This window comes from Pyxicephalus adspersus, chromosome 8 (genome assembly GCF_032062135.1).
Source record: "Pyxicephalus adspersus chromosome 8, UCB_Pads_2.0, whole genome shotgun sequence".
Lineage (NCBI taxonomy): Eukaryota > Metazoa > Chordata > Amphibia > Anura > Pyxicephalidae > Pyxicephalus > Pyxicephalus adspersus.
The window spans coordinates 5414976-5433289 of record NC_092865.1 but is presented as its reverse complement, the minus strand read 5'-3'; the positions used below and the strand labels follow the sequence as shown (position 1 = coordinate 5433289).

The window sequence follows — 18314 nt, the reverse complement described above, 5'->3', positions numbered from 1 at the left end:
TGCCACAGAGGATCACTGGAACACAAAGTATCACTGCAGCATAGACGGTTGATGGGTTGCAAGGGGTTACTGGTGCTTAGGGGTTACTGGAGTACTGAAGTCATTGGAGCACAGAGGTCAGTGGAGCACAAAGGGTCATTGACGCATGGGCTCATTGTGTCACAGAGGATCACCAGAGCACAAAGTGTCACTGCGGCATAGAAGGTCTATGGGACCCAAAGGGTTACTGGTGCATAGTGGTTACAGGATTACAAAAGTTAGTGGAGCAATCAGGGTCAATGGAGCACAAAAGTTAGTGAAGCACAAGGCATTATTGAAGCATTGGGACATTTTGTCACAGAGGATAACTGAAACACTAAGCTCAACTGCAGCATAGAAGATCAATGGGTTGCAAAGGGCTACTGGTGCATAGGGGTTACTGGAGTACAGAAGTCAGTGGAGCACAAGGAGTTACTGAAGTAGAAATGTTCATTTAAGTGTGGTGTTGCTGTCACAGAGGATCACTGGAGCACAAACTGTCCCAATGTGTCACTTGGTGACAAAGGTCCACACGACCTCATTGAAGCACAATGGGGCACTGAAGCACATAGCATCTCAGAGTTTAGAGGGTCACTAGGACACAAGGGGTCCCTAAAGTTCTGGAGCACAAATAATCACTGGGGAGTGGTGTTACTGGGGCAAAGTAGATCATTGGAGCACAAAAGGTAACTGGAGCACTTAACATCGAAAAGTTTACACTGTCATTAGGACAGAAGGGATCCCCAATGTTCTGGAGTAATGGATCACTGACCATAAAGGGTCATTGGAGCAATAATCATTGGAGCATTGGGTCAATGGGGCAGGAAATACATACGCATGCATGCTTACATTGATACCTGTCCAAATTCTATCGATGAGTGGGCACTGGCCGGTTGCATTTTTACCACATGCTTTTAAACACAATTTATAGTCCAAATACAAATCTGTGGTTGGGATGATTCTGAAGTCCTACTTCAACCCCTCTGTACTGGAAATATTTCATTTTTCTCTAACAGCCTAGCTTATAGGCATCATAACCTTAAAGTAAAAATAACAGAGACTGCTGATCCAGGGAACATCCGATTGCCTCATGGAATCAGGAAGGAATTTTTATCCCCCGTTAAAGCAAGTTGTACCAGGGTTTTTTTTGCCTTCCTCTGGACCAACTATGTCTTATAGGGTTTTATATCTGGGATATGTTTTTTTCCCTAGTGGTTGTACTTGATGGACTTATATCTTTTTTTAACCTAACCTACTATGTAACAATGTAACTATGCTCCTACCCCAGACCCCATGGTCGATGTGAGGCTAACTATGGCTATTGTTACTCCACTGGTGGCAGCAATGGCATTGCTCAGTGATTTTTTTTTAAATATCTAATGTACATGTGTAATGAGTGTGTTTCCGCTCTCTATATCTTTGGACTGTTCTAAAAACCTGTGTATAAATCTTTGAGACTTTAACACCAATGAGTTTAAAACTGTGTGGTTTGCCCTAGGTGTTCCTGTACTGACGTTCCTGCAGAGGGATCTGTTCCGTGGTCTTATCTATTACAGACATTTCGGAGGGGAGATCTTCCAGGACTCCTTTGAGTTTGTGTTGTCGGACAGCCACCAACCTCCAAACTTCTCAGAAAAACATGTGAGTTTCCCCATTATAAATTCCAAAACTACAAGATGTATCAAATCCCTTGTATGATTGAATATTGGTTTAAAACTGGTTGACCATTGTTGATTCGGTAACCTTCATATAGGAATCAACTGGTGCATTAGACTTGTAGTTGGCCTCCTGTAGACCAGAGTGTGAATACTAGCTCTAGATTCCATTTTGGTTTGTTTCAGACCAGTTTTAATTCCCATTCAAATGTGCTTCCAATGAGCACAGAGTCTTTCCAAACTTGTGTCATTGATAGAGATCAACAAGGGCCCTGAAACCGCTATAGTCACAGCCATGGGTGCCAATATATGTAATTTAGAATGAATTTAAACTGTGCACTTCAGGAATTATCACCTTGCAAAGAATAATTCATTTAGTTGTCATGACAGTTCACTTTGCCAAGAATACCCAATCACGTGCCAGGAAAGCTAAACAAACAGGTTTTTTTTTCTTACACATGATTTAATAGTTGAAGTCGGCAGAGTTTCATCTCATTTACTAAGTGATATATCCCAGGCAAGGAGATGATTCACTTTGCTAGGTGAACAAACAGCTCATATTCCATTTGTAAATCAATCGCATGGAGTGTGTGCATTATCTAATAAAATGTTTCTCAAACAGGGTTCCTCCAGAGGTTGCTGGGGGTTCCTTGAGCCATGAGCACTTTGCACCTCTCAGGTCAGTTTAGGTGACCCCAATGATCTTTCTGGCTATCTGTAAGGGTGAAATTCTTCCCAATGGCCAGCAATGTAAGAGGAATTCTTCCCACTGACCACCACAATAATAGACTGTGATCTGTGGATATTGTAATTATAGAATGGGTTCCCTGAAGACCTGAAAGTTATTTCTCCTGAAAGTGGTTTCTCCATGTTAAAAAGGTCAAGAAGGCCTGCCCTACTGACTATAGATCCCTTGGATGTAGAGTGGACACCAGCAATTTAAGTCTGGATATCAGTCTTAGAAATTAATCTTTGATTTTCTCCAGCATAAGTCCAGAATTTATCTGAAAACCTGGCTTATTCTTTATCAGTGACTTCCAGCTTCACGCCGGGGCCGCTGCATCGCCCCAGGAATGACTCCCTAAAGCATTTTCTGGTCTTTTTTAGGTTGTTGTAATCCTTATTACTTCCGTGAAGGATCAGCTACCCAAAGAAGTAGCTGGAAGCACCAGACATCTCGTCGTCAAAGAGAACGAGGTGACCAGAATTGGCAAGAATCAACTTCACTTTACTGACACAGAATCACCGCAAAGCCAGGTCCTGTACACCCTCACCAAGCCGTGCCACTCTGTGATCTCCCCGGGGTAAGATCCAGATTATGTGTCCCCTACACAAAATGAGTATTGTAATAAATATGGATTGCATTTTTAAAGTGGAATATTAAAATCAAGGGAAAAAGCTCCAGAGGTATGTATAATATATATATATACTGTGTATACTCTATAGATAAGTAATAATAATAAGTAATTCCTTGCAGGATAAGTGATCACAGCTTAATACAGGATCAAAAAGGGCCAGTAGGATTGTGTTTAAATCCTATTCACTTGTCAATAAAACCCATCTTCTGTATTTTCACAGTGTCCAGGATGCTGGGAAACTTATCTATGTGGATACCGCAAACACTTTAGAAAAAGATCCATTGATCCCAACCCTGAATGTTTTCACCCAGGTATGTATCTCCTCTCTTCTTCTTTCCTCTTCCTTGTTCATTTCATCGTATTTATATCATCTTCTCTTGTTCTCCTCTTCTGATCCTCTTCACTCTTTTACTCTCCCTCTCCTCTTCCTATTCATCTCTTCTTCTTTTCGTTTTCCTCTTCCCCTTCACGGCTGTTCCTTTCCAATTCCTCTTCCTCTCCTACCCCTCCTCATTTTCTCTTTGTTTCCTCTTCCTTTCCCATTGCTCTTCTCTTCCTTCCCTCTCCTCTTCCTTACCTCGTTCTCACCTCCCCTCTTCCTTTTCCTCTTCTTTTCTGCTTCTCTTCTCTTTATTTCTTCACTCTTTCCCTTGCTCTCCTCTTCCTCACCTCTTTCTCTCCTCTTCCATCCTCCTTTTAATCTTCTTTTCCTCTTCTCTTCCGCTCCTCTCCTCTTTATTTCATCATCTTTTCCCTTTTCTCCTTTTCCCTTCTTCTTTCTCACCTCTTCCTTTTGTTTCCTCTTCCCCCCCTTTTCCTTTCAGAAGACCCTCTTCCAGTCTTTCAAGAAACCACGTTGAACTCAAACATGAAATGCAACTTAGATATCTGTGGGACCTGTATGCCAACATGGTGCTGTTTGGAGATACCACCATGTACCCGGCCAATGCTGATAGAATGCAGAAAGAAATCAGCCCTTGCCCCTAGCACAATGAAAATTAGGATTATCCCTCTCCTTTTCCTCACCTCTTCCTATCCTCTTGCTCATCTGTATTTTCATCATCCTCTCTTTTCTTCTCCATTCCTCCCCTTTCCCTCCTCTCTTCCTTCACTCTCTTTTTCCTCTCCTCTCCATTCATCTCCTCTTCTTCCCTTCCTTTCTATTCTCTATGAATAATGCTTCTCTATCTTTGCTTGTTTTTCTCTTCTTTTCTCCTTTTGATTTACTAAAGGAATATATGCTGTTCAGATACGAAAGTTTATTATCCCTTCACTTACTTATTTTCACTTACCTTAGCAAATAGGTTGAAGCTCTGCTGACTTAAAACATTCAATCATGTGCAAGGAAAAATCTGCTATTGGATATTCAATAAACTAACTGAATTATCCCTAGGAAGTGAACAGCCTAATGCATTTCTTGTCTCCTTTCTCTTTCTCATTTTTCCTCTCCTATTGTGTGTTAATCCTCCCACCTCTTAGATTGTAAGCTCTTCAGGACAGGGACCTCTCCTCCTCCTGTGTCACTGTCTGTATATGTCTGTTATTTGCAACCCCTATTTAATGTACAGCGCTGCATTTTATGTTGGCGCTATAAATATCCTGTTTATTATTATTATTATTATTATTATTAATAATAATAATAATAATGGAAGAGTTTTCTGTTTTTCTTCCTTATAATTCAGGAGTGTTGCATGATTGATGATGATATTTTGAAATTCTCCCATCAGGAAGCGGTAACCCACCTGAAAGTGGCATACATGCCCCCAATCCAGGACATTGGACCCAATCCCATGTATGTTCAGTTTGAGTTCTCAGTAAGCGATGAACATGGGGGGAAGCTCACTGGTCTTCTCTTCAATATCACAGTCATGCCGGTGGATGACCAGACCCCCAAGGTGTGTATGTGCCGGGGATGAGGACCCAGCTGGGTACCCATCGATTGTATATACAAGAATTCAATGATAAATAATCCAGAGAAATCCAGCCTATAGCATTGCAGGATCTGGTTTTTGCATTTATTATGTATTTAATAAAAAATGTGACATATTAGCTAGCAAACATGCAATCGTAATAAAGCATAAATACATAAAACTACCCAACGGCTGTTGGTTGGAGGACTCTAATGGTGAGATCCCTGCGCTAAGTTCCCTGGCCTGCACATCTGCTGTGTCCATTAAAGGAGCTCTCAACATCCTTGTGCCAAGTTCTCAGGTCTGAACACCTGCTGTGCACAATTTATGTGGCCCCATCATTCCTTCACATTCCTGAATGTCTACACCTACTTTGTCCATTATGAGGGACTCTTGTCATCCCTATGCTGAGCTCCCAGGTCTGTTCACCTGGTGTGCCCATTCTGTGGGGGACCCAACATCCCTGTGCCAAGTTCTCAGGTCTGTGGACTAGTTGTACCCAATACGTGGGGCCCCAACATCTCTGTGCCAAGTTCTCAGGTCTTTACACTAGTTGTACCCAATACTTGGGGCCCCATCATTCCTGCACTGAGTTCTTGAATATGTACACCAGTTTTGCCTAATATGAGGGACTTTTATCATGCCTATGCTGAGCTCCCAGGTCTGTTCACCTGCTGTGCCCATTCTTAGGGGTACCCAACATCCTTGTGCCAGGTTCCCAGGTCTGTACACTAGTTGACCTCAATAATTGGGGCCCCATTATCCCTGAGTTCCTGGGTTTGTACACCTGCAGTGTCCATTATGAGGGACTCCTATCATCCCTGTACCAGGTCACCTGTTGTGTTCATTATAAAAATCTTTTACTATGTCTGTGCTGAGTTCTTGGATCTGTATGCCTTGTGCCCATTATGAGGGGCTCCCACCATTCCAAGTTCCTTGTTTTTGTACACCTGATGTGCTCATTATAAAGGCTTCCGACCATCTTTCATAAAGGGACATTGTTATGAAGAAGGGGAGACGTTCTATAGTCTTGGCATAGACTGACAACGCAGCTTCTCCATACAGTAAAGTGAGTATATGTTGTCACCCTAGGAGGAAGGTTGTCACCCTACCGGCAGGATCACCAATTGAGGATAAAAACGTATAAAATGTAATGATCTTTTAGAAAAATGAATGAATGGAAAATTAAGATATTATTGATCTTCATCAGTCGACAGGTGGTAATGTTGACTATAAATGTCATTGCTCAACAATCGTTATCATTCAGATTTTCACCAGCTCTGTGAGAACCGAGGAAGGAGCCAGCTGTCTGATTACCGGGGAAAATATTGTTGTCACGGATGTGGATACCAAAGAGGAGAATCTGAGAATCATACTAAAGTCCCGGCCCCAGCATGGAAACCTGGACCTCCGTGGGGTCATCCTGTCTGAGGGAAGCTTCTTTACCCTGGAAGACCTGCGGGCCCTGAAAGTCAGGTAGGAATGAGAGACTTCAGCACCACAAGGTGGAATCATAACTATGTTAGGATGTTTGGATGGTAGATTACAGCACTTCTTGTCTCATTTGAGTTCATTTTCCAGCAAGGCTACAATCTGCATTGTTTGCATTTTTAGCTAAGTTGGCAATGTGTCCCTGGATGGCAATGGCATTTTTAGTTCTTTGTATCTCCCTGTCCCATTGGCTCAAACTCCTCTATTTCTTGTGTTGGTGCCATGGGATTGGGGAATTAAGGAATTCTGTCCATGCAAACTAGTGCAGCAGTGGTGGGTATAAAGTTTATTACCTCCCCTAGGTCTGGCCATACTTTGCCATGCAGCCACCCATTATTATCATATACCTGCCTTTAGGTAATATGATGTCACATGACATGCATGGAAAGGGGAGGACCCAACACTGGAGGGGGTAATAAAGTTTGAATTCATTATTGTGCAAATCCAATAGGGGCTGGGGAGAGAAATGGAGGAACAGCAGCTACCATGGGAGGGCCAGAGGGCAGCTCCTGTTGGAGAGACGAGGAGTAACAAATCCAACACGGCCCTGGCCACAAGAGCTGTTCTCCCAGTTGCTACACCAATGGATAACATTGCAATAATCAAAAGCATCATGTGTGATTTTATATCAGGGTGTAGAATAAATCATTAAATTACCTGAACACCGAGCACTTCATCCGCAAGGGACAACTTGGGTCACAATGGTGCCACATCCAAATTCTCCTTCTAAAGAACTCTACAAATCAAAGAGGACTTGGAAGGAATTTTCTCATTGATTCGCATCATTGAAAAAGTCTTTTAATAAAATTATAATTTATTCAAACCTTAAAAAGTGAGAAATATCCTACAAATATATAAAGTCCTAAACTAGACGCGTTTCGCAGATTCTGCTTCTTCAGGAGTTGTATGTCTGGTACCAAAAATCAAATGATAGATCTCATCCACGTAAAAGCAATTCAAGCCTTAGCTGCCATATAATCCATGGATTGCCCTGGATGATATTTAACATTATAAAGTAATATCCCAGCATACTGAGAGGCAAAATTGCAGATCTGATGGGGTTATGCTGCAAAATGTATTTTGTTTGACTTTTCTACTACAAGAGAAGCTTGGGGCTAACCATAGGTACTGCTGCTGCTCACTTGACTCCAATAAGGAAGTTGGTAATGTTGGAATATATTACTTTTATATGAATGAGATCTATCATTCAATTTTTATGCCAGTCTTACAACTCCTAAAAAAGCAGAATGTGCGAAACGCGTTGTGTCGTATAATGTATATATTTATATATTTGTAAGAAACAAAGGATATTTCTCACTTTTTAAGGTTTGAATAAATTAAGATTTCATTGAAATAATTTTTGAATGATGTAAATCTTTTGTAATTTTATTAAGGTTTACATTGCAACTGCTCTGTTCCCATTTGCTACACCCAACACTTTTATTGCCAATCCAAAACTCAAGTAACCATCAATTTGCAGGGTATTATCACAACATTATCCATCTTCATGTCTTTCCCCAGCATATCAGACGTTAGAAATTGCATTATTTATTGAAAAATTTAGCTGATCAACCATTTCCCACAACTTATTGACAGCACGGCAGTTAACCATCACCCCTCCCCGTGTCATTTAACAGATCCTACTCTTCAAAGAGCGACGTTTTCTGTTTTAGATACCCAACAATGTGTCTCTATCACTCGGCAGACAACAAGTTGTAAAATGTCAGGCAGATGTCCGATAATAAAAGGATGCCGCCTTATAAACAATAATAAAAATAAAATCTTCAGCCTCCAGAGATTGCACAGAAGGGCCTTGTCAATCCATTATCAGAGGCCGGCACAAGACAGCGCCATCATTGAATGGACGAGTCCAATTTCACACAGGCTGATTTTATGGGGCTGGGAACCCCAGAACCAGACAAAAAAGTTTATCCCCTGGAGTTCAGGAGTCTCGTCAGTCTGCAGCTGACAATAATGCCCACCTCTGACCCTTATAAAAGGAGAAACTGAATGCCATACGTGAATGGGGACATGGGAATGCCGTGGTCTGGGGCTGCTGGTTTATAGTGATCGGCTTTGTGACTCTTTATGAAATCAGATTTAATTTTTCTTGTCTGGAAAGATATGAATAATATTAGGCATACATTATGCTGTTTCCGCTATTCATTTTATTTTATCAATATTTTATATTTTATAAGTTTTCCCATCATCATCCTTTTATTAAGACTGGAAGAGGGCCTCCATTTATTAAATCTCTCCAAGGCTGGAGAGGATACACTTTCATCAGTGAAGCTGGATGATCCAGCAAACCTGGAAAAGATCTGGTCCAGGGTTTAAAATAATTTCTAACAAATAGCAAATATCTTTTAGGAAAACTTTTCCAGGTTTGCTTGATCACCCAGCTTTACTGATGAAAGTGTATCCTGTCCAGCCTTGGAGAGCTTTAATAAATCAGGCCCATTGAATCATTCACTTGTTTGGTTAAAAATTGAACAGCAAAGCCTTGACCAACCAATTTTCAAAGAACATTCTATCCAAATGTCCATCAGATTAAAATAACAATGATTAATAAAAACAAATCTTTTTTTTTCGATCAAGAGGATATATGATTTAGTTGGGGTACAGTAAAATATGACCCCAGATACACTATGAGCATTTAACATACACATCTGTCATTTGTAGTTTGTAAGTTATCAATGCACCATACTAATGTTCAATATTAAATTTGTATTGAAAAAAAACAATATGCCCAAAAAAACTCCTCGCTTGGATCACATATCATTCAAATGATTGATAAAAAAATTGGGGGACATTTTCATTTAATTATTCAAACATATTGCTTTGTGTAAATGTAAGGCATGCAGGGTCCATTTGAGGTAATTTAACCCCGATAATAATTGACTTTATTGAACAATAATATTGTATAATATACATTAGTTGGTCATGTGATCTTTATTTTATGCACAAACCTCTGATAAATGCTGTATTGCAGATTTTTGTTTTCAGTTGTCACTTTTGGGTCAATTTTTTAAAGCTGTGGATCTGTCATTCACTTAACGTTTCCCTGGTGGAGATACTTCCAGGTCCATTTGTTTCAATGGGGGGAATTGATTCTCCACCAAGGAATGTTTCAGTGAATGTCAAATTCCCTGTTTTATAAACAGATTGTTGGGAATATTTTTCTGTCTCCAGTTAAATAATAAACTCCAAGCAAACATCCAGAAACATATATAGAATATGGTTTTCCTGGCAAAGCATTTGTACTTCTGCCCATCCAACCCCGAGGTTCATATAGCCAGGGGGGTAACAACAATTATAATAAAAGAATATAGTGACGTCAGTTCTTCACTCCTAGCCTGTGATTGGACAGTGACAGAGCAGCAGCAGACTGATAAGATCATCTCACTGCCACTGCACTCCTAGTATCAGCATGCAACTCACATGATTGGATCTCAGATTTGCCTTTTCTTACTCCAATCTGCAATACAGATTTTGCAAGAAGCTTTTATCAAGTCTTATTTAGATACTGATACTAGTTGCATTTAAAAAACAAATATTTAATGATTTATCTTTCTGCCGGAGCCCTTGCTCACTGTATAGGAATTCTGGGTATAAGGTGGCACATGACCTCTGGTATGCAACAGTGCCCAGGCTCAAGCATCCAATCAGCAGGTCCGAACACTGTCACATGGGTTGTGCCACAACATCACTCCTGCCATACCAGCATGGGTACAGTGACAGGGTCTCTTTAAAGGGCAACCAGTAAGGGTTTACAAAGGCTGCTGCATTTTCAATGGTTTAATAAATTAGAATTGCAATGTAAGAATCATTTTTTATCTCTTTTGGCAGATATCAGCACGATGACTCTGAATCACTGGAAGATGTGATCACTCTCATGGTGACAGATGGAAATAATGCTGCGGATGGAGTGCTCAGTGTTCAGGTAATTTAATGATGAATTTTACACCCTGATTTAAATACACTCATAATGCTTTTGATGAGTGCAATATTATCCGCAGTTGTAGCTTTGGGGAAAGAGCCCTTGCGGCCCGGGTTGGAGGACCAGGATTTGTTATCCTTCATCTCTCCAACAGGGGTCCCACTCTGGCCTTTCCATGATAGCTGCTGCTTCTCCAATTCTCCCCCTTATGGAGAAGTACGGTAGTGCATCAAAAGTGTATGACCTTCTCCAGTGTTGGGTTCTTCTCTTCCATGCAGTCACTTGCTATTACTGCCTCTTTTTGCATGTCATGTGACCTCATATTACATTAAGGTAAGTGATAATGGGTGGCTGAATGGCAAAGTAGGGCTAGACCTAGGGGAAGGTAATACACTTTATACCCATGACTACTGCACTAGTTTGCATGGACAGACAGGGATATCATGATGCCTGCAATTTTTATATGACCCCTTGGGAATGGCCTACCTGCTGCACCTGGTATTATAATACATATCACATATTCTAATATTGGACTTGTATTGACTGACCATATTACTGGGGTCATTCTGCATCCTCCAAGCATGTAGTCATGTAACTCCTGCCAAGGCATTGGTCTTGTGGTCTCTCCAATACAATGTCAGTTTTCAGGCTATCTGACATGTCCATCCCAACATCCCTCAACCAAAATCACGGAGCAGATTTGTATCTGTGTATCAATTTATTGTTTGTTGGTCTTGCAAGATATTGGATGATCCACTAATTTCCTGCGCTGGACTGTCAATATATTTATCTGTGGACTAAATAATGCCTCCCCGCTATTGTGGTCTCAACACAATTCTTATTCTAGCAATAAAGTCACCTGGGATAAGAAGGGTTACCGGTAGGATACAAGGTCAAAAAATCGAAGAAAACCCTGAACTTTAAAAACTAATAGAACTATCATGTATAAGAACTGGAAGGTTTTCATATATTGATTTATATTCTTGAGTTTAGATATACTTTATATTTATAATCCAGGGACTATTCAATTACCTTTGAGGATCAAATTGGATTTGTATCCTTGGAAGAACAAATTGGATCTCATTGCACAAAAGTTTCTTTCTCTGGATCAGACACCACTTTGTGTTTTTTTCTTATTCTTGATTTGGTTTCATAGACGCGGGTCTTTTCTACAACCGTAGAAAAAGTTAGCAAAGCTGTTACCATGCCAGTATATGGACATGCATGAAATATTTCGGAACCATGAGAAAGAACAGAGATCTCTAAACAGAGACATTTGTTTGTCTCTCCGACAACAATATCTTCGAAGCGGTTCCAGTGTAATGTAGCACAATATATAACGATGGAAGTATCTCTCATTACCCCGATAAATTGGCATCCTCGCTGGGCTCTCTACCATCCTGTTAAACAAGCGCCTCCATTAACCTATGAATGGTGTGTAATTAGGAAGGTAATGAGGCGTCAGCTTTGTCACATACACCTGCAATATTTGTCACAAAAAGAATGTTTAATGGCAGCTGCATATGGAAAAATGGACAAATCTGGGCACTCATTTTATTCCATCTAATTGTCAATGAAGTAGACTTATTTAAGAAAAACAGTCAGCACCAGGCTGATGCAGGTATTGGAGCATTGAGATGTAAAGGAAATTTGTACTTTCATAATAAAGTATTTATATATTTTTCCTTCCCATCTGTACTAAAGAAAAGTAAATGTATCTGGTATGTGCAATTAGGTAGACATGGTGCACTGCATGGGGATCTGGGCCTCCTATAAAAAACCACCATCAGAAATGTCAGGGTCCTATGCTAGGTCAATATCCTGGATCCCCTTTCTTCAGGTCTAAAAGTTCCACTATTGCAAAAGTCAAGATGTTTTATTGAGGCCAGGTATAGATATACCCCCAATGGTGGTTCTGTTTCTTTGCAAAGCCAAGCAGAGCACTGCTGCCTGTGAGATCCGGCTCCCATTGTTCTCTGGAGCAAACAATAGACAAACCCCCCGTTTTTAGATCAAATATAATATATTATGGTGGTTCCAATGGTGGTTCTGTTTCTTTGCAAAGCCAAACAGAGCACTGCTGCCTGTGAGATCAAGCTCCCATTGTTCTATGGAGCATAAAATAGACATAACCAGCCATTTTTTGGATCAAATGTAATATATTATTTGCTGTATAATATGCCCATATGACCTCATGTGAACCTAATGACCCCTGAATTATGCAGTGCAGTAATGCTGGTCAACCGGTGGATTCTTCCAGTCTCCAGACCAGCTTAAAAGACAAAATCTTGGGGCAGCTCTACATCATAGAGACTTGTTTTATAGAAACCATATAAAAAGTCCTATTTATTAATGGTAGATAACGATTAGAAAAGCCTTTTATGTGAGATTTCAGCAGTGAACGCAATGAAGCATAAAGTTTATTTGGTGGTGCACATTGTTGCAAAATGACCCCCCATTTTATCTTCTGCAGATTCTACCGGTAAATGATGAACCCCCAGAGTTGAAGCCTGGCTTGAAATCTAATCTAGACTGCCCCGAGGGAGGTCACATCTATATAACTGCTGAAAACCTCTATGCCACCGACCCGGACGGTGATGACGCAAAGCTCACGTATATGGTGGCCCGCATGCCTCTGTATGGGATGATTCAGAGACAAGGGGTCATGGTGGAAAAGTTCACACAGCTTGATGTTATTCACGGGTGGATTGCATACATTCACACAGGTGAGATGATATATACTTAGATTGGTCAACTCCCCTTTCCTTTATGCTATATCCAGACCAATGCCTTCATTTAACATGTCATGTTATGTCACCTGTATATATCCTATTTATATTTCAATACTTCCATTCCATCTCTCCTATAGGTCTGTTCCCTTCCTTTCACATATCATATCTATCCTATACATTCCCTTCCTTTCACATATATCTATCCTATACATTCCTTCCTTTCACATATATCTATCCTATACATTCCCTTCCTTTCACATATCATATTTATCCTTTACATTCCCTTCTTTCCATCCCCCCTCCCTTTCCTTCACATAACATTACTATTTCTGTATAATAAATTCTCCCCCTTCCCTTTTCTTCACATATCAACTATATCTGTCCTTTCCTTCCCTTCTCCTTTCCTTCACAAACCATATCTATTCTATATTTCCCCTTCCTCCCTTACTTTTACATATTGTATCCATTGTAAATATATCCTCCTTCTCTACCTTTCACAATATATTTCTATTTTACACATTTTATCCCTTACTTCTTGCCCCTCCATTCCTTTCACATATCAACTCTATCTTGTATACCCCCTGCCTTTTCCTTTCCTATAAATAATATCTTATACATCCCTTCCCATCACTCTTCTATTTTATGCATCCCCTCCTTTACCTTCTTCCCCTTCCTTCCTTTCTCATATATATCTATCCAATATATTCCCTCTATTCCCTTGTCCCCATAGCTTTACATAACATTTCTATTCTATTCTGTACATTTCTTCCCTTAACTTCTTCCCCCTCCCTTTTCTTCACATACAAACTCTATTCTGTACAATACCTCCCTTCCCTTCTCGCCTCATCCTTTCCTTCACATAAATCCTTTACATCCCCTATATTTTACTCTACAGTTTTTTTATGCCTCCTCTCCCTTACTTTCCTCCCCTACCTGACTTCACATAACATTTCCATTCTATTCTGTAAATGTTTTCCCTTACCTTCATTCCACCTCCCTTCCCTTCACACATCATCTCTATCCTGTATACCCCTTCCCTTCTCCTCTTTCCCTTTCCTGCACATATGATCCTATTCATTAGGGATGAGCGATCAAGTTTTAAAAACGATCTTGCAGCAAATACAGACATTCTCACATACCGAAATTGTATGAATGCAGTGCCGGCTGCATTCATTGATCAGCTCAGTATGTGATCCCCAGCACTAGAGGTTAAATGGGTTACAAGTTTCCCCATTCAAAACCTCTAGTGCTCTCTCATTGGCTGAGGAAATCTTTCACTAGAGCACTAGAGGTTTTTAATGGAGAGACTTGTCCCCATTTAACCTCTAGTGCCGGGGATCGCAAACAGGATTCCCAGACCTGCAAGAATGATTGCAGCTCTAAGGATCCACTGCGATCCCAGGGCACTGGAGGTTAATTAACCTCTAGTGCCCAGGAATTGCAGTGGAACTGCAGAAGAACTCTCAATGGAGTTTCATGGCCGCATTCATTGATAACAGTGTGCGATCCCCGGCACTAGAGGTTAATTAACCTCTAGTGCCCCAGGGAATCCTGTGAATCCTCCTGTTATAATTTCCTCGATATCCGATGGTTTCGCAAAATCGGTTCGCCGAAATTTCGCTGAACCATCGGAAATACGAGGACATTTTCCCGCCAGAGGCATTCTCACTCATCCCTACTATACATCCCTTCCCTTCTACTCTCATCACAGTTCTATTTCATGCATCTCCTCTCTTATATTTCTTTCATACTTTCTTTTCTCATAAAAAAAGCTATCCCTTAATTTCCTTCCTTTCCTTTCCTTTCACATAACATTTCTATTCTATTCTTTTCTTACATTTCTTCTTTTATCTTCTTCACCTTCCCTTTTCTTCATACCACCTCCCTTCCCTTCTGCCCCTTTCTTTCTTCCACATCCTATACATCCATTCCCCTCTACTCAATTACCAGTTCTATTATTTGCATCCACTCCCTTCCTTCTTCCCCTCCCTTCCTTTCTATCCTTTAAATTCCCCCCATTCCCTTCTTCCCTGCCTTCACATAACATTCCTTACTTTCCCTTTTCTTCAAATACCAACCCTAACCCATACACCACCTCCCTTCCCTTCTCCCCTCTTTCTTTTCTTCTCATAATATCCTATACATGCCTTCTCTCCTACTTCACATAACAGTTCTTTTAAATGCAACCCTTCCCTTACCTTCTTGCCCTCCATTCCTTTCTCATAATATATCAATTCTATTATTTGCCCCCATTCCTATCTTCCCTGCCTTCATACAACATTTCTTTTATGTTCTGTGCATCCCTTCCCTTACCTTCTTCCCTTGCATTCACATAACAATTCTTCCCTTACTTTCCCTTTCTTGTCCCTCCCTTCGCTTCACATACCAACCCTATTCTTTAAGCCCCTTCCCTTTCCTCTTCATTCCATCAATCTCATATACATCACCTTCCTTTCCTTCTTCCCTTTACATACGATCTACATCCTATATGTCCCTTCCCTTATCTTCATCCCATTATCTTACTTTGCCAGAATCAGGTACTTTTCAGGGCTATATTGGACCCTCAGTAAGCCACAGCATTCTGCCTTGTGGCAAACCGTGATGCCAATCTTTGCGATTCACTTGAATTGGAGAGGCTGGGAACCATGCATATGGCTGCAGGTGGCTATGGTAGATCGCTGCGCACTTTACAAAGGTGACAAGTTGCTTTTAGCCATGGGCTTGTTGTTTGAAGACTTGCAAAGCAACCATGTGCAAAGTATGGTTTGCTGCTCCCGGGTGCACAGCAGCAGTTAAATTGTTGTTTTTTGATTCACCTCCTGATTTATCTCGTACCTCTCAGCTAGATGCTACCCCAGAACGGAAGAGACTGACAAAATTCTCATGTGAAATCCATCAGAAATCTCGCTGTTTCTTTTCCATTTTGTTTTTGTGACAACTGGCAGAACCAAACAAACTGCCAAGTCAAATCAACAGGTTTTAATGAATTCTTCTAATATTAATCACCTTTTTAAAATTCTAGATTGCTGACATGACGGGCTGACGTCTTTCCTGCCGATGCACCTGTCAAAAATTTGACTTCCAAAATGTTCTTCCTGAAATAATTATTTTCTGCTTTAAAAAAAACATTCTTCCATCCCCGGACGAAACGGCACAACAGATGCTCCAAATACTCAACTTCGTGTGAAAAATAGAAAAGATTGTTTGGGGGTTTGGAATAATTAATGCGATATTAGCAGCTGAGGAGACAGTAAAGTGACGGCAGATTTTTATTGTAAAGGGTGAAATGTGGCACCAAGTGCCAAAATATTCCCGTAAGGACCGAGGGGCACTTAGCATGGCGTCCACCTCTCCATTGCACCAAGACCAATCTTCTTTTAGATCTGATCTGTAATAATGAATTTATTAGTTACGGAATGTCAGATGTGAAATACCACCTTCACCTTCCTTCCCACTCCATAATTTTAGATTTCATAAAGAAGAAGGCTTCTCATGGTTCCCATTGATCTCAGCCAAGTACCCAAATGCTTAGTTCTGCTCATGTGATCTTAGCAGAAGGGCTGATGTTCATCTAGAGCCAATCAAAAGCTTTACCTGAACCACAGAACCCTTCTGTAGAGATCATGTGACCAATGCCTAGGAATGTGGTCACGTGTCCAACCATAAACCAATATGGTTGCTCCATCACCCAACTTTAGGTAGTCACCATCCTGATGCAATTCGTGTATATGGTCTTTTGATTAAGTGACCCCACCATGAGCAACCAGTGGGGGTCTACTTATAACTAGTGGTGGTTGAATAGTTCTAATCAAAGTTGACTTTGACCTTGGATCTGAACACAAAAGTGATCTGAGTTCTGATCCAACAGATAAAAAATGGCTCATTGGAAAAACCACTAATCCTGACTCCAGAATTCTAGGATCCGGTTAAATTTTTCAACCAATCTTACTTGATTCAATCCAAATTTTTCCATTCTGCTCACCTCTACTTACAGTATAATAGAAAGGAGATAACACCATTCACTCTCTATTACTATGCACAAGACGTGCCATCTCATTTATAAAATTCAAGTTGCATTGGTCAAGCAACAAATCCCCACCCGTGCTCTTTGTTGAACGGAGCAGAGATCTGTCTTTGGAGAAGAGCAATCGTGATTTTCACAGATTCAATATGTGGAGCACCTGGCTTTATTTTTTTTTTGTATTTTTTTTTTTTTTTATAATTTTTTTCTTTGAGTTTTGTTTGTTAGCTCCAGCTTCAGCGTGAAGAAACTTGCACAGTGTGGATTTTTTTTTTTTATAAAGCACATTGCTGTGCTTTATATATTACAGTGTGTTTTTGTTTTTCGGCCATAAAACTTTTTTAAATGACCCTCTATATCAGTATTGCTGGGGGTTCCTGGAGCAATGAGCAGTTTGCACCTCTCAGGTCAGTATAAGTGACCCCAATGATCTTTTTGGCTATCTGTAAGGGTGACATTCTTCCCAATGGCCAGCAATGTAAGAGACTTTTTTTCCACTGCCCACCACACTAATATACTGTGAGCTGTAGATATAATAATTATAGAAGGAGTTCCCTGAAGACCTGGAAATTATTTCAAGTATTCCCCTATTGTTGAGAAACACTGATATAAATCTTCAGGTTCAGCCAAATTTTGATGGGTTTTCATAAATATGAATCTAAATTTAGCTGGAGTTCAGACTACTCGCTAAGCTTTGGCTTTGACAGCCACCCGTGAGCGTTTAAATTTTGTTTTTTGGTATGAGCAGCTTGGCAGAGTTTCTTGGTACTTAACATACTTTTCTTCACCTTAAGGAGGCGAGATTGGACCCCATCCCCGGGCAGATACGGTTACCCTGATCGTCTCGGATGGAGAATCCACTACAGCCGACACCTGTTGCTCCAATGGCCCTCTTCCCCCTCCGATTCCTCTTCACGCCAGCCTTCCTGTCTACGATCTGAACATCACTGTAATGCCAGTCAATAATCAGCCACCTATCATACACATTGGTGAGTAGGATGTGACTAACCAGGTCACAGCTCCGGAGCCGCTGGAGTGTAGGGTAATTACCATATGTTATAGCCGGGGATGGAGGGGGCTAAAAATATCCCTTAGGAATGAAGGCTGCACGCCAGACTGGGCCGAAAATGGTTCACCTCTTCATTTCGGAATTGTGCTTCTTATGTTGTCTGGATCTATATAGAATTCT

At 40.7% G+C, this 18314-nt stretch overlaps 1 protein-coding gene across 1 annotated transcript in view; it reads left to right on the top strand.

Moving 5' to 3' along the window:
- LOC140337135 (FRAS1-related extracellular matrix protein 1-like) overlaps positions 1–18314 on the top strand; it is a 102433-nt gene that overhangs the window by 23875 nt on the left and 60244 nt on the right. Inside the window, exons 9-16 of the mRNA XM_072420699.1 lie at positions 1517–1659; positions 2781–2977; positions 3252–3342; positions 4759–4926; positions 6209–6417; positions 10282–10375; positions 12846–13098; positions 17920–18114. Of these exons, the coding sequence (XP_072276800.1) occupies positions 1517–1659; positions 2781–2977; positions 3252–3342; positions 4759–4926; positions 6209–6417; positions 10282–10375; positions 12846–13098; positions 17920–18114 (1350 nt within the window). The remainder of the gene's footprint in view (positions 1–1516; positions 1660–2780; positions 2978–3251; positions 3343–4758; positions 4927–6208; positions 6418–10281; positions 10376–12845; positions 13099–17919; positions 18115–18314) is intronic.